This window comes from Alligator mississippiensis, chromosome 3, assembly GCF_030867095.1.
Source record: "Alligator mississippiensis isolate rAllMis1 chromosome 3, rAllMis1, whole genome shotgun sequence".
Classification (NCBI taxonomy): Eukaryota; Metazoa; Chordata; order Crocodylia; family Alligatoridae; genus Alligator; species Alligator mississippiensis.
The window spans coordinates 94,288,699-94,311,795 of record NC_081826.1 but is presented as its reverse complement, the minus strand read 5'-3'; the positions used below and the strand labels follow the sequence as shown (position 1 = coordinate 94,311,795).

Here is a 23,097-nt window from a genome sequence, read left to right as displayed (position 1 = left end):
CCACCCCCTAGCTACCATCTTGGGACCGGAAGTCCCACCCTCTAGCCCCTGACCTTTGCCATCACAAGTCCCTCCCTTTGCCCCCTGAAATTATTCCTTTAAGCAAGGGGTTCTGCCATCTCTGAGCCAGAAAAATACCAAATTATATTCTAAGAATCAAACATGAACTACAACATTCATTAATTTCATTTCCAAAAATATTTTTGTCCTTATTTACATGCGTTTGTGTAGTGTAAATAGAAGTGATACTATAATAGCTTAAAATGAAGTCTTATACAGTGTACGAGGGTGTGGGTTGGAGGGTGGGTATAGGCTTATGGGTATATGGGGTGTGGGGGAGGAGTGTGTGTGTGTGGGGGATTTGTGCAGGGATGGATAGGTGTGGTTGCGTGGGGTGTGGGTGGGTATGGGTTTTGTGAGGGGCTGTGAGTGTGTGAAGGGAGAGTGGCTGGGGAGGGTTGTGGCTTGGGTGGCAGGGGAGGGTTTGCCAAGAGCCTGTCCTGCCCCACCCCGCAGCAGGGAAATGGCTACAGCAGGTGGGGGGAGAAGGGGCAGCAAGCAGGCATGCAGAGCACTGAGGACCGGAGCAATTGCCCATGGTCCTCCCCTGCCTCCCTCCCCACCTCCTTATCTGTATTTCTCTCCACGGAGGGAGGCAGAAACAGCCCCAGGCCACAAAGTGGGACCAAAAATAAAAAAAGGAAAAAAAGGGCATAAATCTGATTGCCTTTACCTTACCATGTATAATTATAAATGCTACTGAAAGTCACAAAATCATGTAATCATGTTATAAATACAACCATTACTCTTTAGTGGTGGGAAGTTCCAGAGATTTCTTTATTGTATGAGTATCACCTACTAATTATAAAATTATGTTCTGCTCAGAAAAGTGACCCCGAAGAAGAATATCTTGCATTCAAAAGCTTGTCTCGCTCTATCTCAACTATGCAGTTGGTCCAACAAAAGATATCACTCTAAAAAACTCTTGCCTCTCACACTGTCAAATAAGACATTATGGACTGCACATTTACTTCTCTCGATGATTTCTGTATTATGTGAGTTTGTTTTATGATTAAACTGTTAACCCTACAAATTCTGTTTGTACATTAGGGGTACAAGCTGATTTCTGTTTTATTCCTCATGAACAGTAAGACAATTTCTACAGAATACTGACACTCATAGTTTCATAGTTGGTAGGGTCAGAAGGGACCTGAGCAGATCATCAAGTCCGACCCCCTGCCATGGCAGAAACAAATACTGGGGTCAAACGAGCCCAGCAAGGTGTTCGTCTAGCCTCCTCTTAAAGACTCCCAGGGTAGGAGCCAGCACCACTTCTCTTGGAAACCCATACCCACCCACACCCCACAAAACCACACCTATCCACCCCTGCACAAATCCCACGCGCACAGACACACACACACTCCTCCCCCACACCCCACATACCCGCAAACCTATACCCTGTTACAGGTTTAAATCAGTTTCTGATCACTTAAACCAGTTTATGTGTAATGTCTGTCCCTAGCCTACATATGGAGACACTGAGCTACCCACGCACCATTATCCCCCTCTCAGCCTTACTGGCTTAATCTAAAGGAAAGGCAGATGCCAGTACAAACATGCCAGTAAACATATCCTGTTCATTCTTAAAGTAAGCAAATATGACTTTGATTACACTGAACTGGTGGATCTCTTGAGTAAAAAAAATGCAATACTTACAGTTACTTTCCAGATCAGGAGTACATTCTACCCTTGAATATTCCCTTGTTCCTTTTATTGTGGAACAGAGTGAAAAATAGGAAGCTTTTTTATTTTTCCCATTATATTCTTCATAATTTTTCATAACTACTAGTGGGTGTCTCCCATGTTCTTGTTCTTTTAGGGCTAACTAATATCTTTTTTTGCATCCACTTCAACATATGCAAGTTCTACAATGCTCTTTGGTAGACTTCATGAGTCTCAGAAATATTTTTCTTAAAGAATGGTAACTAACATTTGACATAACATGGCCATCGTTTAATAATTTATATTTTCTGTATGGTTTTATTTTGCTCTTCCATGTGCACTTGGTTGTTCTTTCTTTTTTAAAACAAATGCTGCATACTAGAAGACATCCTCAGGCATTTTCCTCAGACAACTCAGCAAATTCAGAGTTTAGCAGTTTATGTAAGCAGTCAAGATTATTGTTCCTATTTTGCATTCTCTTGCATTTATCCAAGCTGAATTTCCTGTGATCCATTTGTTCAATGCATCTAGTGATTATCAAACCTTCTATTGATTTTTCTAACCTTGAGTAAAATTCTGTGCTCCTTAATTAAATATACAAGAAAAGGAAAGAAACAAAAACCAACATCAAACAAATAACAACTAATGGATTTTCAATGAATTTTGCTTCATTGAAGTCCTCTATATTTGGTTCAAACACCTGCCATGCCATCGACAAGTCTCAACAGTTTACTTATCGCTTGTCCTTCCAAATCACTGAGAGTTAAATTGTGCTATGGCTCACCTCACTCTCCATGTGGTCACAGCTGCAACAAGCAAGGTGCTTAAGCTGGATTCCCCTGTTATAAAAGACAGGGAGCAGCCAGTAGGGCATTCTCTATAAGGGGCTTGTGAATCTGAAATCTGCTGATCCTTTTGATTGAGAATAGTCCAAATATAATGGCTTTTTGAGCATGCTGCAAAAGGTGTTTGTTTAACAATGCTTGGAGAAATAGATGAGCTTCGGCAGTGGTAGAAAGGGGCATTTCTGTTGTTTTGGTTTATTGGCAGTGTGAGCTAATTAGTTACCTGTCTATAATTACTGAGTGCTGCTTCTGGGCTGACTCAATATGTCTGGAATAGACATTGGCCTTATGCCACCATAAAACATGCTTATGGTGGCACAAAGGCCAACCAAACAGACATCCCTTGTTGCACCACAAGTGGCCAAAATTTGTTGCCACAACATAAACAGTATACATTTGTGCTGCTATTTTGCAGTGGACACCTGTTTGCTTTAAGGTGGGAAAGCGTGGACAGCCCATTCCCAGGGGATGCAGTATCAGTCCTCTGAAGCCCTGGTAGCACCTGACTAGGTTCTCCTGTTTGCAGAAATACACCCCAAGTTGGATTTCCCAGCTGCATCTCTGCAAATGGAGAAACCTGGGGTAGCTTGGGAAACCTGGGGTTTTCTCGTTGGCAGAGATGCACACCCAGGGAATCTGACTTGGGATGCATCTCTGCAAATAGGGATTTCTAGGGTTTCCCCAAATGCAGCAGTGTACCTGAAGATTCCCTGGGTGTGACTCTGCTAGTCAGGAAACCTGGGTTTCCCCTGTTTGCAGAGTCATCCTCTGAGTCTTGTTCCACATGACTGGGCCCCAGCCACACTCAGAGGCATCAGGGACCCTGACCCTGTGGGACCATGGTCAACATCTGTTTCACCCAAATGATTAGATCAGCTGCGCTAAGACACACCATTGCACAGCTGATCCACTTCATTTAGTAATTTTTCTTTTTACCCTGTGTTATATGCCTTTAGTTCTATTGGGTGGTCACTGTGATGTGGTTGCTTGTTTAAGTACCTGTTACAGTTCCTCTAGATTCTCTCTTGTTGTTGGTTGCTTATTTAAAGAAATAATGCAACTCCTTTGGAAAGTAGGGCACAACCCTACCACCCAGTAGGACTTGTTTGGATTGTAAGTCTATGGTCTGGGAAGGAGACTAAGAACCTGGATATGCAGTATTTCTTTCCTATCTATGGCTAATGAGAGAGAAAGGAAGGGTAGGAGAGTGGGTAGTAAATGGGCAATGCCTTATTTCTCTTCCCACCAGTGGAGCAAGAATTCCTTCAAAGCACTTGCTTTCATGGGTTGTCGTTATGCTCTCTCCTTCAAGACTTGCTACCCCCACTACATTAAATAAAGCCAAACCCAATTCCAACCCAGGCTTCCCTATAGCTGATTACTACCAAACTCATTTTTATACATTTGTTCCTTCCACTGGTTATTTTAACTAACAGTCTGTAAAAGGGAGCTTATCAAAAGACTGTGAAATATTCAAATCCATTATGATTACTAGGTCATCCTTTTCAGCCTCATTATTAACTTTTTCAAAGACCTCTAACAATTTACAAAGACATTATTCTTTCCTTCCAGAAGCCAAACTTATTTCACCCTATTAGGTTACAAGTATCCAACTGCTATACTATTCTGTATTTAATTAAGCTATTAATCAGTTTTTTAGAACAGAGGTGAGGCTCACAGGCCTTTAAATCCCAGGCTCTATCTTACTTAAAAAAACCCCAATATATTAGCAACTTTGCAATCTTCAAGCAGTCGTTTTTATGGTTTTTGGACCTGATCCAATTCTCACGGAATGCGCTGAATTCTTAGTGGCCTCAGCAAGAGTTGGACTGGCTATATATTGGATATCAGCTTCTGTATCTCTGTGAGGTCACATATAACTTTCTTCAAAAAAACTCTACATGAAACCAGCCATTCTAATGATGATATTCACTTGAGATTTACAAGTTACTGTATGATTTACTCATTTCAATCTCTACAAAGGCCACACTCAGATTTCCAAATTTCCATAAAAATATCGTAACAATATAAATGTCTTTGGTATTTGCTACATATCAGGTGATAAAGCCTGTTAATGACCAATTCTAAACATCTTGCAACCTCTCTGTTATTTCATAAATTCTGCCTACTTCATTCCCTCCAATGCTACTGGTCTTCACAGTTATGCATATAGCTGCTTCACATTACAAGAATTAAAAATTTGGTTTTATGTATTTAGCTAAGAGTTCCTCATAATATCCATTGGTCCCTGTTATCTGGTATGGGCATCTTACCTAGTAGAATTCTGTCTTCCAGTCCGCGATGTGGACAAACTCCATAAGACCCACAGGAAGAGGGATGTCCAACCCCCATTTACTTTTAGTGGTGTTTGTATACCTATTTCCCTGAAAATCCCAGGTGATGGTTTAGGTTTGGGGGCACATTTTCTAAATATTAATTAATTCTTTATCAAATCAGGGGAAAAAATAAAAGCATGTGCATATTTAATCACACATGTTTTGGATTCAAGAGATACACAAACAATATGTGCCTCTGGCACTTTGTTTTTAAATAGCCTTTAGGCAATTTCTCTGTATTTTTAAAGATTTTACTTTACCCTTCTCCTGCTGTTAACTAGTTGCTTCATTGTTAGTCTGTAGGGAGTCATCCTTTCTTTTAATATCAAACCTAATTTTACACTGATCACACCATCAACCACTTAAACCTTCAAAATTACTTCTATTGAAACTTGTTTTTCTTTGTAGATATGGAGATAAGCATTTAATTCTCCCCGCTCCTTTTCCCTCTCTATGCTAGTCTACGGGCAATTTTATTTACAGTGACTTTTGAGTGACCCATCTTTTGTGGTGCCCAGTATCAGACACCTTAAAGGGAACTTATTTTCAGAAAAAAACAAGCATCTGCTCTCCGAAAACAAGGCCCTACAAAAGCATCTTAAGCTGGGCACCTAAAATATTTTGTTCCTTTCAAAGTCTTGATTTATATTCTTTTCTCATGAAGCACTAGCATGAAAAAAATTGTAGAGAACAGATCATTCTTAAGGGACCAACAAATGGATATTATGAAAACCCACACATAACCCCTATATGACTAATACAGACAAAAATCCATTTTCAGACAAAAGGTTCATTTCACAGTTTCAAAACCCTTTTAGTCCTTAATGAGAAAACAGCATAAAAAGGTGTCCGTACCTAATAAGGAAGGAATACATTATGCGTGCGTAATTGGATTGTGGTCAGCATTTAGCTTGCTGATGAAGTAGCTCACAAGTTGCTGTAGCCACCTTTCCATTGTGGCTGGGGCATGCTTGTACCCAATTAAATTCCCATCACTTGGGTAATGTAATGTGGCTTGCTACTTTGAGAAGCTCCTGCTGTGCTGGCAGCTTTCTGCTGTTCCTTTAATTCCCTTACAGAGCAGTATCGACTAAAAGCTGTAGTGTGACAATGGCATCTTGGGGGATTTAAACAGAGAGAATAAATGGATGGAAAAACCCTAACTTAAACTCACTTTCTAAAAACACGTTTCACTGCAAAATATCCCTAGGACTAGTAGTCTCTAAGTCATCTGCAATGCCTTTAATATCTTAAATACAGTACAGAAATAGAAATTATTGAAATGCCTTCATAGCTGAGGTTAATATTTTAACAATACTCTGGGGACACATTTTCAAAAGTCAAATTAAAAGTCTACTCAAGCCTAACAACCCACCGGGCTAAAACAGTTAAGGAACACCAGTCTCTATAACCAATGGCACATGAGGGAGCCCTAGCCCTGTGACTAGCATCCTGTCCAGCTGCCTTTGAGTCTGCAGCCCAAATGACCAGGCACCCATTTACAGCTGAGTCAAAGGTGGGCAGTCTTTGTCATAGAGCCAGAGTGTGGCTTTGTACTTACACCTTCTGGTGTCAGAGCAGTATGCCCTAAGAACTCTACCACTATGTCCCAATTTTAATAGTTTACTTTTGTAATTATTTTTACCCCAAATTTTAACTCATGCCCCCATTTGTGTGGACAGCACCCTTCAACACCAAATAATTAGACAATTAGCCATAATAGTATTTGCCCATAATCAATTAACGTATGACAAATGTGTGGGGACCACCTTGGAGATGCTTTAAAAATGTTGTCCTTTACTAAAATGGCTGGCTGCCGTAGCTCATATTATTCTAAGTTCTTACTGCCACATAAATAGTATGCTTTATCGATAACAACTCCATCCAGCACTCTCCCTTTGCTAAATATTGATGCCGTATTAAAAGTAAATTGCGATCCAAACGATCAAAGTAACATTTGCCCTCTTGGACAGCCTTCAATATTACTTGTAATTGCAATTGATTTGTGTATCTAATATCTTATACTTGTTTTCCCTTTGCTACTCATCACTTCATTACCTCAGATATGCAGTGCTATTAGTCTTCTACTTACTCCAACCGAGGGCAGCCAAACTGACAGGCTGCTTAGAACACGACATTAAGAGAGATGGCTGACGCAGCTAAACCTCGACTAAAATGTGAAACTATTGTCACAAGATTAGAGATTCTATTTTGTAAAGGAAGAAGAGGCAGATAAACAATCTGTTCTTGAAAACCAGGTCGTATCTGCACGATTAGTATTTTATCCCTAAATAATAATTATATGAGCCTCAATAAATTGCTACATTCTCCCAAAAGAAACCCATTAAGGAATCTTTAAAGGAATCCACCCATATAAACATTCAAAACAAGGAAATGCTTTAATGTTCTACAACATGCTCATCATTTTCACTAGCAGACTCCATCTCTTCTATAAATAAGTGCCATTTACTCCCAACATGTTTTGCAATACAATAATCAAGCCACTTTCATCGCAGTCATGCCATAACACAAAACCCTGCCTTAATAACATACACATGCATGTCCATTAGGCATTGGTATATCAGTGAACTATACACATCTTTTTCCCATGCGGTCTGAGTTTGGGCTGAGTGCTACAGTGTAATTGTAACAAATGCTGTGTGTTATAGTGCTACTGTTCAAGAAATTCTGCAGCTTTGCTTTTAAAATGCTATATACCAGCTGCTGACTTTTTAGCAGCATGATTAGGAATAAAGAGGGATGCAGTTTACTGGGAAGGAAATACCGTAAATTGAAATCTCTGGGAATTTTGAAGTTGATGGGTGCTGTGTGTTTTCTATTAAAAGATGAGCAAAAACTCTTGGGAGACAATAGGCAGAATTTCTAAAATGTGTGATTTTTCACTATTAAATTCTTTTCCTACAGAGCATGTAAAATTGGTAATTTTTTCACATTTACTGTTTTTCTACAGGAAAAAATGTATTTCAACAAAAATCTGATTAAAAAATCAAAATGGGAGATTTTGTTAAAATCAAAATAGTTTTTTTTAGAACAGAATATTACATTCTTTATTTTTGAAAGAGCTTTTCCTTTTGAAATTTATTTGATATTATTTTATGCTTTTTATTTGTAAAACATGAAAAATAAAATACATGTAAAATAAAATGAGAATAATGTCAGTTTTAAAAAAGAACACCTAAAATAACCCTTTTTAATTTATCAAATGTAATGTTTTGATTCACCTAAAATGATTTTTTAAAATGAAATTCTGCCTTTTTGTTCTGATTCAGATTGGAAAAAATTCATTATCAGAATTTCTGTGTTTTGACCAGCCCTAGAAATACACCCCTTATTTCAGATTGAGAGGTTTCAAGTTTGTCAGAAATTAGATACTGTCCCCGCCTTATCTCCAGGTTCAATGCCTCCCTATGATACTATACAGCATACGCACAGCTATGACGAGTCAGAGGGAAAACTGCTACCTACTGAACCATTACTAGGTTTTTCTTAGAGATTTTCCATTTAAATACTGACCATCTCTACTAAGTTTATGATCATGAAAATAAAGCTGGAGAAGTCATGGGCTGTAGGCTGTTCTCAGCCAAAATTTCTTGTTTACATTTTAGCTATGACAGTAAAATCAGGCATTTAATATCAATGATGTCATTGCTGTCAACTTCTATCACCTGACCTTTCCTCAACCATCGTGCTTTCTGACTTTAATTCCTGACTTCCCTTCTCCCTTGCATCACAATTCCTCATCTTCATCCTTGGAGACTTCAGTTCTGATGATGATGACCTGTCGGACACTTTTTCTGCTGCTCTCTCTTTCCTCATTTCCTAATCTGGAGACTTGATATCAACTCTCGCATTCACCACCTGCTTGATCAGGTCTCCATTAAAAACTGTGCCACTTTTTCACTCCTTCTTGCTGATGTCTCCAGCACAGGATTTCCTTTGTCTGTCCATCATCATTCAACACTACTCCTCCTGAACCAATCAGTCCCTGATTTCCACTCGCACTTTCCTCTTTCCTGCCTTCTGGTCTCCCTCTTCCAGAGACATAACTGATATAGTTTGTACCCAGAGCAAGCTACTCTTTCGTGGTAAATGCTGTCAGAATATATGTTGAGTGGTAATTTAAAAGCCAAAATTCAGTGATAAAAAAAGGAGAGGGGAGGGTTAAACTTTTAGCTCCTGGCCACACCTGCACACCCCCAGCAGCTTCCCCTGACACCAACACTGTGACTGCTTTTCTACCCTCGCTGCCAGAGCCTCTGCAGGTAACATGCAGTGGAAGCAGGGTGGTGAGGGGGATAGAAGATGTCCCCTGCCTACTTTCCAATGTCCCACCTGTCCCAGGTTGTGCTCAGGGCTTGTACCCTGCTAGCCCACCTGTAGTTCTGCTACTGTCTTCTTCTAGTGCTCCAGTTACTGATTCTCTCCTCCATCCTTACTTACTTATCATACTTACATGGTAAAATTGACCTATGTATGATGTACAAGAGATAGTTGCAATCATGGATAAAATATCAACTCCTACTCACCCTGACAAAACGGTACTTTATATTTGTCACATCAGTGAGGGGATCAAATAGCCAGCTTCCCTCTCACTCAGTCCCAGGCATTATTTTTCATCTGTCCTGCCTCTGAACACACATACGTCCAGGATCTATTTCAAAATTGCCAGTTCATCTTCTGCAATAAATCCAAGATGCAGCCTTACCTCATATCTTAACTCCTGTAACCTATCTTTTTTCTGGCTTTGATAAATACAATCATGCTCCACTTCTGTCCTTTCAAAAGGTTGATGCAGAAATTACCTTCCTGTTTTGCCACTTCAGCTATTTTTCTCCTTTCAAAAGGCATCCCCTTCACTAGATCTGCCTTTCTTACTGCCTCAGATAAGCTACTTGCCTTCACCTGTAAGACCCTGCGTGACCCTCCTGTGCCCACTTCTGTGCTATAGAGATATAGACTTAGGTCCCTCCTTCAGTGATGATCCACCCTTGATTGCCCATTTATCAAATTGCCATGAGTGTAGTTGTACTTTCTCTCGTGCTACCCATTATGCGTGGAAGGGATAATTTGTCTATTACAACCCAAGAGTCATGCACAACAGAGACTTGGCACCGAGGTGCTTCCAGAATTCAAATAAACATAAATATAAAGTCACCAAACTTAAATGATATCTTTACTGGTTCAGAGTTCATTTGTAGCTTTCTCCCTGTACCTTTTTTAATAGGAAGAGGGTTATAATTTCTATGTAAGTACTCCCTGCTAGGGACTAGCGGCCACTCTTATCAGATGCTGAAAGAAAGTGAATACAGAAGCACGATTACACTGTCATCACTTACATGCAATGATATTTCCATATCTATTCTTCATTCTGTTCTCATCTTTTTTAGCTGAGTCCCATGGTGCCGACTGTCCTTCAAAGAAACTCTATTGAAAAAAAAAGGAAGTGACATTAAGACATGCAGCATGTTCCAACAGGAACCTTAAGGGTAAAAAATAAACCCAGACGCAAAGAGAAAATATTGTATTAACCATAATACTTTTTGTTAAAGCATCATTTAACTAATTTGCTTATCTGATAATGATATCAGCCTCTTCTCTGAAAAGCATATGATTACAGCTCCATGTCTTAAAGGGGAAGGGGGGGTTGACACAAGGATAAAGTGTACATCAGCAAGAATAATTTTTGTATGTGAAGAGTTAGTCAGTCTTGCCAAAGTTACGCACCTTTAATACCAAGTGTAACTGAGTATTTAATGTGCACTAACCAAACTCTGTTTACATTTACACCTCTGTGAAGCCACTGGTAACACTAGAATTACTTCATATTTACAGCAATGTGAATGGGAACAGAATCTGATCCTGCTTTGCTAATCTGCTATTAAGAGATTTACAAGTTTCATTTACCTGGTGGTAGGTGGCTATTCCATCTCTTAACATTCATCTGCATTTTTCTTAATTTGCATTCAAAGAGCATGTGCATGCCTTTTATTAAAGAAAAACAGAATTTACAACACCTCCAAGATTATTGTTTTGTCAGGGAGGAAAATAATGTGATTTTATGAAACATGCAATCTTATCTAATATTCACCCAGTCTCTGTTCTGTAGTTAATAAAGCTAATACAATAATAAAAGTAAAGATGATAACAGTATCATTTTATATTAATGAAATATACCACTCAGCACAATCACAGCAAACAAGTTCGGCTGTGTACTTTCTGTAGTATATGGTTTTTGTTCTTAAACAATACAGCATTCCATGATTTTTTGATGTGTGTAGTATCACTATCAGTATAACATGTTACATAGTTCAAAATTAAAATAGACCCATTCAGTTTAAGATCTTTAGTTGCCAAATTAAAAAGTAGAATTCTCTTATAAAGGTGGATAGTCCATTACCATGTTTCACTATTTTTGCCTGAATGATCACTAAACCACATCTTCCAACCCCCATTTGAGGGGTGCACCAGGGCATGTGTTTAAGTGCTTTGCTGAACTGAGACCCCAACACAGGAAAGCTCCCAAGCCCATGATGGGGAAACAAATGAAACTTCTCTTGCAAAGATTTGACAAATTCTTAGTAATGTTAGCTTCTAAAATGTATTGCCATTTGTCTACTTCACCTTCACAGTAGTGTCATAAGACACACTAGTAGAAGAAAAAGTTCAGTAAGGTCTTAATCTCTTGAGAAGTCAACAGGGCTGCTTGCAGACTGATGAAAAAAAACTGATGCTTTACTTTAAATTTTCATACTTCCTAGGGGTGTGTGAAATGGGCCCTATTCGATTTGGATTCAGCCTGAATCAGGGAAAGTAATTTGATTCTTTGATTTGGATCACTGTCCCCGATTTGATTCAGCTGAATCTGAAGCTTCGATGCTGATTCAGAGAATCAGCGATTTGGACATAGACACAGCTTTAAATGTTTTTTCTACATACTTTGAGGTACCAGGCGTGGCTTGTGAATGCTGTGATGCTGGGACAGATGGAGCATCCCACAGGAGTGCAGGGGCAGGGGGAGTCCCCCGCATACTTGGTGAACCCGGAAGTGGCTCGGCAATTGGCTGCAGGGGGACCCTGTGTGTCCCCCCCAGACCCAGGAGGCACCGGGGGGGAGGGGGGGAGGTGTGGAGAGGCCCCCCAGCGCACACCCCAGCAGACCCGGAAGTGGACCAGAAGTGCTTCTGGTCCACTTCTGGTCTGCTGCCGAGTGCGCTGAGGAGCTCCCCACGCTTCTGTGGGATGCTCCATCCATCCCAGCATTGCAGCATTTACGAGCCGCCTGGTACCTAGAGGTACGTAGAAAAAAGGTTTAAAGCTGTGTCTATGTCTGAATCGCTGAATCTTTCCGAGTCTCTCTGAATCAATTCAGAGGGTTCCGATTCGATTCAGAGAGATTAAAGGGTCTCCTGATTTGATTCAGGTTTGGCGATTCAGCCACCAAATTGGGCTGAATCTCTGAAAAATAGAATCAGCAACTATAGCTTCGCACAGCCCTAATACTCCCATGTCAAGCCCCACACATGCTCAGAAAAGGCAGCACATTAGTTGCCCTCAATTGTCTGCTGTATTGGGCACTGTAGTGGGGCTTTTTGGCACTTTTATCTAATAGCTGATTGACTCAGCTATTAGATAAAAGCACCAAAAAGCCCCAATGAAATACCTGATCTATACAGTTGCTGCAGAGCTGGGTCCAATTTATGTGCTGCTTCTTCTGGTAAAGTGCGGGGGTGTTTTTTTGTGGGGGGGGGGGGGAGAGGCGGGGGCATCTACAAGCAGCCTAGGAATGGAAAGCACTCAGCCCCCAAATGGGTATTTAAATAACTACTAGGAGTGCTTTAAGTGACATGATAGAAGCACAACAGGCCAAACAAGCACAACTCTACTAACTTCAGTAGACTTACATCCTCCTAGTCAGTGGCAGAATTTGGACAGTTGCTTCTAAAACACAAGCACTGTCAGCTTAACTCAGTGACACCAACAAACAGAGATTATTTGTTACTTTTTGTATAGCACTGAGAATCTTGAGGATGGCTATAAGCTTTCATACTCTATTTCCATTGTGGCCAATACACATTTACAACATCCACTTTTTCTAGACAGCTTTATACTTATGTTAGTCTTCATTTTTAAAGAACTGCTACAAATAAACTAAGATGTCATTTTCTTGGAGGTTTTAGTTTTCCCTTCCCAAAAGTTTACTGTTGTCCAAAAAGAAAAAGAAATAAAAATTAAAATGATTCATCAGCCACTTCAGAAAAAATGGGAAAATACAGTTTATTTATTTTGAAACTGCCTTAGTTCTTTCTCGGGAGGTGCTGAGATGCTGCACTGATGAGCACATAGAAAAGATAAATGGAAGAAAGAAGGAAGTATTACACTGCCTGAGCACGAAAAGAAACATTAATTGCAAAAGACAGCTGGAGTGTAATTTCTTAGATTCCCTATATGTTGCCATTATAGACACAGAAACGGAATGATAATCCACAGTGGATTAGAAGGAGAGATCATATTTGTCCTAGAAGTAAAGGAAAAAGCAAATAACTCAAGACAAGTGATCTACTGAGATCTTTCCTTATTTGTGAGAAATACAAGCTTCATACCTGTAATTTTTCTAGTGTTTTTTTTCGGCATGTTGCCCTCCTGAGATAGAGCACTACAGCAATCCACTGAACTGCACATGGTATTTTAGCAGCTATCCATTTTAATAAGGCTGTTATAATTTTTTTTTAAATGCAGACCCTCAACAAGAATATAAGCCCCAAGACATCCTTCAGTCTAGCAACGTCTAGAAAATAGAGGAGGAGGACTGCAGGTGAGGATGACAATTCTCAAAGAACTTTTATAAAAATATTTTTCTAACTCAACTAGTTCAAAGCTTAGGCTTCCAAATCTACTTGGAGGAGAGGTTCCCAAGTAGGAAAAAAAAAAGCTCTTTTAAAATTAACTTGTACTGTAGTGAAAATTTCAGTTTAAACATGACAGTTTTTAACTTTTAGCCCTCATGATCAAAATGTAAATTTTTAGTAGTGAATTCACAATGGACAACTCTGCTGCGGAGAGCAACATGATATCAAGTGGTCAACAATCCATTACAGTCATGGAGGATGAATAGTATGCTTTTGCTTGCTTTAAGCCAATGCTATAGCAGATGCTACTAAAAAAAATATTTTTTGCTGAGAATTAAATTTGCTGTGATATACAGAGGAGGAAATAACTGCAGTACAGTCTGCATGATAACTGTTGTAAGTGCTGTCTTTCTAATAATTATCTTTCAAGTTGTCATTAGAAACTCGTAAGGCCAGAAATATTGCAAGAAGGGCTTATAAAATAGTGAGAGGGAACTAGAAAATAGGGATGTAAGTTCTAGGCTCAAGGCAACAGACAAGTAGCCTGGATAATATTCAAATCAGTTTTACTGACTCACATTCTTACTTTGCATTACCCATCTGTAATGCAAGGACAGCAAAGCTAACATATCTTTGTAGGTGCTTTGAGATCTACAGAGAAAGAATGTTACATGACTGGTTATTACTATTATTCCAAAGCTGAAAGACTTTTTCAAAAATACTTATGGTTGCTAGGTGACAACAGTGCAGTTACCTATCACATCATTTACTAAATGCAAGCACTTACAAGCAAGGAAATGAAAAGTTAAGGATATCATAAATCTTACACTGCCTGCATAACAAACAAACTTATGATTCACAAGCACAAGAAGTACGTATTAGGGCTGTGCGAAGCTTCAGTTCCTGATTCAATTCAGCAGAGATTTGGCCCAATTCAGTGGCCGAATCTCCAAATCCTAATGGAATCAAGAGACCCTTTAATCTCTCCGAATTGAATTGAAACCCATCGAATCAATTCAGAAATTCAGACGTAGACACAGCTTTAAATGTTTTTTGTACATACCTCAAGGTACCAGGCGGCTCATCACTGCTGTGATGGTGGGGCAGATGGAGAATCCCACAGGAGCACGGGGGGCTCCCCAGCACACTTGGCAGTAGACCTGGAAGTGGATCAGAAGCACTTCAGGTTCACTTCAGGGTCTGCTGCTAAGAACATGGTCCTGTCCCATCTTCCATTCCCTCCTTTGCTCCTGTGGGACACCCCATCCGCCCCACCATCACAGTGTTCACGAGCCATATCTGTATTGCTCGCACTGTAACTTGCACTGTAGTGCTCGAATTATGTAGAAAAACCATTTGTAGCTGTGTCTGTGGTCGAATTGCTGACTCTCCAAATTAGCATCTAAGCTTCAGATTTGGATTAGGCCAAATCAAATTGGAGACAGCGATTCGAATTAATGAATCGAATCGCTGTCCCCGATTCGGGCCAAATCCAAATCCAAATTGAATATGGCCTGTTTCACAAACCTCTGGTAAGTATTTAATCACAAAACTACCTTTACTCTGATCCATAGATTTATTTTTAAATTTGTGATTATGTTATTGTCAAGAATGGCTTATCTGCCTTTTAAAGTGATGTTGTCAATATATGTGTCTCAATTGTAAAACAAACTGTAAAGTTCTTGAGGGAAGGGTTTATATGAAGTTTCTTAGAAAGTGCATAATCTTACTTAAATATGAATCATTGACTTGTACTGAGGCTGGTCATTATGTATTCCGAAGGATGTACAACATACAATTTTGTGTAACTTTCTCAGGCAGTTGTTGTATTCAGTTTATATTTTGAGGGAACAGATGATGGAAATGCATGCACCTACTTTCGTTTTATGTATCAGGTCTTCATAATGACTAAGAAAAGTTTTTGATTCAGATCCTCCAAAACTTAAGCATGTGCATTATTTCATTTGTGTCTAGAGGATCAGAATGTACATTAATTCTGTTTGTGGTATAAGATTTAGAGTGCTTTTAACCTTTCAGACACTTGACTTTTTAGTAGTTAGGATTTGCAAGTAACTGGCAGGGAAAGATCATAAGATCATTACATTAAAGGAGGGAGCAGAGATATCTAATACCTATATTTCTTTAATAGCTCCGACACATGACTTAAATATTAAAAATGAATTGTCCGCAAACAGGATATCACCCCAAATGTTTGTCAGGAATAGTGAAAGCTTCTTTTGATGGAAGTTCAAGCCACAAGGTACTGTGCAAGGAGTAACTTATGCCAGTATCATTACTTTGTTCCGTGAAATAATTTGATGACGACAGGGGCCTTTGGAGAATAGACTTGCCATCAGCTTTTCTTCTGTCAGTTTCAATCACTCAGAATCATGTCTATTTTTCAAATAATGCCATTTTTAAAAACACATTATTATGCTTGCTCTTGAAAACTGTCTGTGGTAGGAGCCAGTATAAAAATTTCTCAAATCAATGTAACCTATCATTTATAAAGCAGTTGTAGTGTTATTGTAACTGAGGTCTGTTCATGGAATAAAAAAGCAATAACAATAGCAAATAAAATTTGTCACTGCCTACTCAGAAACTCCCTCAATTTCTTGGAATTTTCTATAAAAATCCTTATATCTACTGATAGTTGATCATGCAGTCTTGAAAATGTTTACATTTTCCTTTTGGAGTGAGAGGGGAGGAAAAAAATCATTCAAATCAGAGTCATGGTTATAACCTCAGCTACAGAGACTCTCTTCATATGCATAAGCATAATGATTCTTACATGGCTTGAGTCCAAAAGACATGATCCTTGGCTTCACATATACAAAATTTCAGAGGTTCCTGCTTCAGCTCCAAAACAGAAATCTTTACTAGTCACAAGAATTCAAGTTAGTCTACAAAACAGTTACAAGTAGGAAGAAAACGGGAAAAAAAATCTCCAGGGTCTTTAGAAACAACCCACAGAACTCTTGTTTCCAGGTCTGAGCTGAGTTAGTAAACTATATTTCCCTCTTGAACTGAAAATGACCATCCTCAGACTTGTTCTCTGTAGTGACCCTGTCCCTTGCCTGAGTGATATACACGTCTCAGAGGAAAACCCTGAAAAAGATGTTTCAGAGCATGGACACGAAGCATATGGTCTTCAGACTGGACCCAGGTGGTCCTGGACTAAACAACCCATGTATAGTAGCAGGGTGAGCACTGGCAGTATTAACCCTCACAACTACTGGAATCACGGTTGTGTTGACATAACTGGCAACCCAGGGATTAGGGTTACCAGCACTAACCTCCAAGCCAACCTTGATAGCTGGTGAAATTGGGGGGTTTCTTTTGCTGTCAGTGACTCAACTAGCTAACAGTGGAAAAGGGGGGCACAGTGGCAATCGTCGTATTATGACACAAAAGGGACTTTTCTGATTAAAATGCCTTTGCCTAAATTCCTTAATAAAAAAGCTACTGTAGATGACAGTGTGATGCAATACCACTATAGAAATAAATCAAAATTATACCCTTTCTATATAATCTTTAAACTAACATATCTACTTACCAAGTTTCTGATGTGTACCTCCTCTAAGACTCAACAGTAGGGATATAAATCAGTTGGCTTACAAGTTCTATAGATAAGAATGTCATTCCTTATTAAATTCTGTAGATTTTTAGAGTAATTTCCACAGAATCCTATTTAAGTTTTAAAAACTCTATTACTTTCATCCTTTTTTAATTCTAAGACTTTGCTATAAGGGAAGATTTTAAAAAGGAGGCAAAGTGTGAATTAATAGGAGGACTGCAATAGGAAGCAGAATTAAAATTCTAATTTAGAAACATACTCCCTGGCACATCAGTTTGCAATAACTTAACATCATTCATCTTCCAGATTTATCTGTAACACAATAAATATAGTATGTGGATGGGATTTTATGATCCCTCTTTTATAGGAAGAACCCTCTGGGTACAATATGCACATTTATACTGTAACTAATATACAGGATACATTACTTTCAATTTGTATACATAAAGTTTAGAGTTAGTCTCCAGCAGTACTTATTTTCTCTCATGAAAATAGATTTCATGCTTTTGGGGGATCTGAGCAACGGTTTTGCTGTAACGTGTACAGGATTTTCATAAGTAATCCCCCTTTTTTATTCTACTTAGACTGTAATTAAAAGTGTTGCCTCTGAATATCAAGTCTCATACATTCTGGAGAAAGGCAGTGAGCTTGGGAGCCACTCATGATAACAATAAGTCTATAAAGCAATAAAACTGAAACTACACAAGCTCTACTGAATACCAAGTATTTTTGTACCTTGACAAGGAATGTCCTCTGATGAGCGCAATGCATAAAGAATCACTGCAATCATATACACGTCTGTTCTTTTTGGAACAGGAAACATGTTTTGTGATTTAAAAGTCTCCCCCAGCTCCTGTCCTCTTCCCTGCTTCATTTTCCACAGGATTCAATTACCCATCTCAATTGCCCCTCCCAAGGGTGCATCATTACAAGATGGTGCAGAGTTTTTGGGTTTTTAATGAAAATTCCCAGTTCCCACATTGTAGATATACAGAATGAGGCAGGATTCAAGGTTAGGTGTGTTGTAAATTTATGGATCTGGATATGGATGTTTTAGGGACAGTTGCAAGCAAAAATTTTTCTACCTTTTTCAAACATATAATATATAAACAACTAAAGTGATTGCACATGGCAAAAGACAGGAACATGCTCATGCTTCTATCCAGGGTGTGCCAGCAAACACTGGAGATGCTTGGGCAGTTGGGAAACTTGTCGGCAGAGACATCAGCTGGGAGCAACTGAACAAAATGCCTTCCTCTCTATCTGTATTGTTATGCCTGTTTTCTCTTTCCCTTTGCTCATTTCCCACATCTTTCCTTGTGCTAAAAAGACACTGGAGTTCTGTATGCTGTATCTGGGCCTGTTTTCTGGGTTATCCTTCACGCTGCCATGTCAAAAGAGACATTCGCATCCAAAAGAGGCATGTGGAGTCTAGGAAACTGGTTTAGATACCTCAGAACACCTCTTTTGGAATGACTAATTTGGATATTCCCAAGCACCTTCCTTTCAATTCTGGGACATTTTCTAATAGAGGATTTTGAATATATTTCCAGGTCTAGCCCATATTTTTCTTAAAGATTAGCACTGTGATGTTTGATTTACTTTACAAATAATAAAAGTTTGCCTCAGGGAACAGTTTCAAAGACCTAATGAAATGTCATTAAGACTGAATATAATGATACAATGTGCTGTGAAAAAGGAGGCAAGAATTCCTGGGTTTTTTCTTCCTATAATAAAAAAGGAAAAAAGCTGCTCCCAGTGCCAGTTTTACTTGTGCTTGCTGGGGTGGGGGGAAGGGCAGGTAGGATTGCGGGTAGGGTAGGTTCATCAGGAGGGGTTGAGGGGAGTCTAAAAACACCCATGATCCAGGAGGGGGCACAGAACCCCCCCCCCCCCCATCCCACCAAAACCCTCTGCAGACCCCACCAGCCTTGCCTGATCCTGCCAAATACTCCTGGTCTCCACCACTTTCCCCTGTGAACCCCACTAGCCCTCCTGACCCCCCCAAGTCCCCCACAGATCCTGCTTGCCTCCCCAATCCTCCCCACAGACCCTACTAGCCCCCCCATCCCAACTTACCTTAGATTGGATTGACATTTTTAACTAAATCTAACCACCCCTAATCTCCCCAAATGTCTATACGTACCCACAACTTTGTAAATTTTCCTGTAATTATGCCACTTGTACTTTAAGTTTAAAGACACTCCCTTAACTAAAATGTATGGCAAGCAGCAATTCGTTTATGCAGACTGAAACCCAAACTGAATGATTTAAACTCTTTGATGCCTCTGCAATAAAAATAGTGGGATGATGAGCTAGTTAATGAGGTTTTGGAGGCATCTTTGGTGCTCTTAGTGGATGCATCTACACATGCACTTTACTGCAGAGAGACTAATTAGCTTTGCAGTAAAGTGTCACTATCTACACATGCACTGGTATTAGGGTGCAGTAAATTAATTAAGTGCCCTGTTAGATAGTTCTGTTGGGAACAATACTATCTTATGGCAGAATAATGAACTGTGCTGAAATGCACATGTATATGGTGACCAGGTGGGGGCCAGACTCCTGCCTGCTGGCTAGCCACATGGCTCTGTAGGGTCAGCAGCCCCGTGCCCCAATGTTGCCACCCAGAGCCCAGGGCTAACTCCCCATGGCCCCTGCCAGCCCAGTCTTGTTCCGCTCCAGCTCAAATTGCTGCTGTACCTGGTGCACATGTAGGCGCTGCACCTTGGTGCAGTTTACTCCAGCTCAAACAGCTCCACAGTTTATTGCTTCACCTTAATTTACCAATGTGCATTACTCTTCCTTGTATAATCAAAGGGAACTTGACTATAGTATTACTCAAGGTTAGTGCTTTGGTTTGTCTTTGTTCTTTCTTTGCTTTTTCTGGTTGAGAGAAGGTTATTAAGGAGTTTCAAAATAGCTAAGACTATCTTATTTTATATACTTTAAAGGTAATTATTCCACAAGGGTTAGACAATGTTTGAATATTTAAGCATTATCCATATTTTTAACAAATGGTTTAAGAAAAAATGTTCCTTCTTTCCTATCCCTCATGCACAATTTATTCAAAAGCATAACTGGAGAAGAGGGTGGTCATAGACAGTTGGAACGGTCTCAGACTGAGCTTTGGTGAGTCAGAAGCAGTTTGTATGGCTTTAACAGCAAAGGAAAAAAAACATGTTTGCTTAATATGCCATCAACAAGAGCTGCCACTTCAAAAACATTCCTATACCACTGATCTGACATCAGATTGTGGATATCAGTACTTTGTCATGAGATCAATAACAGAACAAAGTACTTAAGTGACAGCTTCATAACAGAAAGCCATTACAAGAGACATTTTACATGTCCAATTCCAGCCCTCTATGAGCAACTGGAATTGCTCCAAGATCTGATAAAGGAATCTTAAAGGTCTTCTAACATATATTGACTATATTTAATATAACCTCGGGCTCTAATCATTACTGCTTGAGTTCCTTTTCTTTTTCCCTTGTGGGCATAATTCCTACATAGGTTCACAGCCATGGCTCCTTTTGAAAGCTAGATGTGACAGCCTGTGGCCAATTCTGATACTATTGGTTTATCAGAGAGAGTTCAGAATGTGTTCTCTTTATAGAAACGGAGCGGAACAGGTATATGGCTGACTGAAAGGAAAACCACAGGTAGTGATGGTGCTGATGGGATGAGAGAGAGCATTCTGGGTGTCTTAAAAGACATAAGACAGATGTGCTATTACCAATCTGACACTGTTTTACATTGGTGAAAATGACTGGAAAAGTTGTAGGGAAATAATCCAAGACTGACAGAAAACGTTCCTTAAAAATAGCTTGACAAATGGAATGGAAGTCCCCTTGATTGAAAAGAAAGCATTCTGCCTATAAGGACAATAAATACTAACCACAGAACATGAGAATAAGTTTTGCTAACAGGTACAGGAGATAAATGGCTGGCTTACAAGTAGAGGGTTTAACATCAATTAATGCAGCCAGATTTGCTTCCTTAAAACAATTTTTCTTCTTCTAGCATTTAAAGTCCAGGCATACAAACTACAGAGCCAAATGGCAGTTGTACAAAAAGCTCACTTACATGTAGTTGGTGCTGCTTGAAGCACTAAAAAGGCAATAACAAGGAGTCTGGAGCTACATCACACCCATGACATTATGCTGTGTGTTTCGTCTGATGTTCCAGAGCCCTATTAACAAGTCACCTTGACAGACCCTGTGTTCAGTCTGCTCTTGCTGAATAGCAAAGCTATTTTTCAGTAATGAGGATTGAGGCTTAACGACTTTATGTATAATTTTGTTTTTCACAATCTGCTTCTTCATTTTCTATTTTGCATAAACTAAGCAAAATATAGCAATTTATCAGCTCTCCCTGGACATTTCAAGATTTATGTACATTACAGCTCTACATTTTTATTCTACATTTCCTTTCATTAGAACAGCGTACACAAGTTAGATTAATTGATGCAAACTAACAACAGCAGATGCCTTCCTTTATTCTCTGTATCCCTTCATAAAACTACACTTCTTAAAAACTGGGTCTACATAAATATTTCCTTTACAAGACAATATACATGTCCCAGGCATCTGTTTCTTATTAAACCAAAATATGGATGGTTTAAAATAAGCTAATAATGTTCACATTAATCAGATTCTATTAACAAAACTGCAGAGATATTCACATATTAAAAACCTAGCCTTAATAGGCCAAATTCTAGCAGGAGAAACACAGGAATATGGTGTATACCCAAGGCTAAGTCCCCAGTGCATGACCCAGCACCGGTGTCAAGCTCTTCCTAGACTGAGGCACACGATCAGTCTGTTCTAACTATAAACATCACTCTAACTGTAGACCAATAGGGCATGCACAGAGTAGGAGTGAATGAGCAGGGTTTTTCTTTGGGAGTGGTCCTGGGCTCAGCAGGGAGGAAGTATAGACATGGCTTAAGAATATGATTTGCAGAAGCCAGTGTGTTGGAGTGGGGAGCAGCCAGGACTAGCCCATAGTAGTACTTTGTAGGACCTAGGGTCTTAAGCCTGAGCTGCATGGAGGTGCTTATCTCTATTCAAGATTCACAAGTATGAAGATTTTTCTAGAGTTAGGCACCATTACTTCCATTGTTGAGGAAGTGTCAGTCTTTCCAAACCATGTTTTAGGCATGTCTACTCTACTAGCTTGATAGTTGTCTGAAAATCAGGATTTTTGTTTCATAGGTAAGCTCACGTTTCAAATTTGGTTTTGAACTGAATTGGACCACAAGTAAAAGCTTTTGAAATCTCCCAAGAGCCAGTCATTCCAAGAAAACTTAATTTTGGAAAATGTGAAACCCACAGTTCTGGCATGAAATAGGCTCCCTGGATCCTGCAGCTGGTCAGTTAATTGGCCATTCTTGACAGTTTCACTGCTGTACTTCTATGAGTCCCTGGCTCTTGTACGGATCCACTGAGCACCCTGTCCCTGGGCCTGGCACAGTCTGTTAGGACCCTGACTTAAATTGTTTGAAAATGCTTTGAACCTAGAATATTTCAAACAGAGGCTGCTCTGCTGTAGAATACCCTATAACTAGATGATAAAGAAACTTTGGGAAATGTAATTTAAAATCTCCTTAAGCAAAGGAAGAAATCCCAGTCTCTGACATGAGGGGTGAATGTCCTTTTCACTGTGACTTTAGGTAAAAAGGTGGCACCTTTACCTTGTTCCCCATGTTTTTTGTATGGATGGCTAATGCTCTGAGAATGTTTACC

General features: G+C 39.5%; 1 protein-coding gene across 13 annotated transcripts in view; it reads right to left on the bottom strand.

Annotated features, from left to right (window-relative positions):
* Positions 1 to 23,097, bottom strand: part of PTPRM (protein tyrosine phosphatase receptor type M) — a 725,043-nt gene that overhangs the window by 75,428 nt on the left and 626,518 nt on the right. For all 13 annotated transcript variants that reach the window (XM_059724225.1, XM_059724226.1, XM_014606664.3 and 10 more), the window contains one exon: positions 10,261 to 10,348. In XM_059724225.1, coding sequence (XP_059580208.1) covers positions 10,261 to 10,348 — 88 coding nt within the window. The remainder of the gene's footprint in view (positions 1 to 10,260; positions 10,349 to 23,097) is intronic.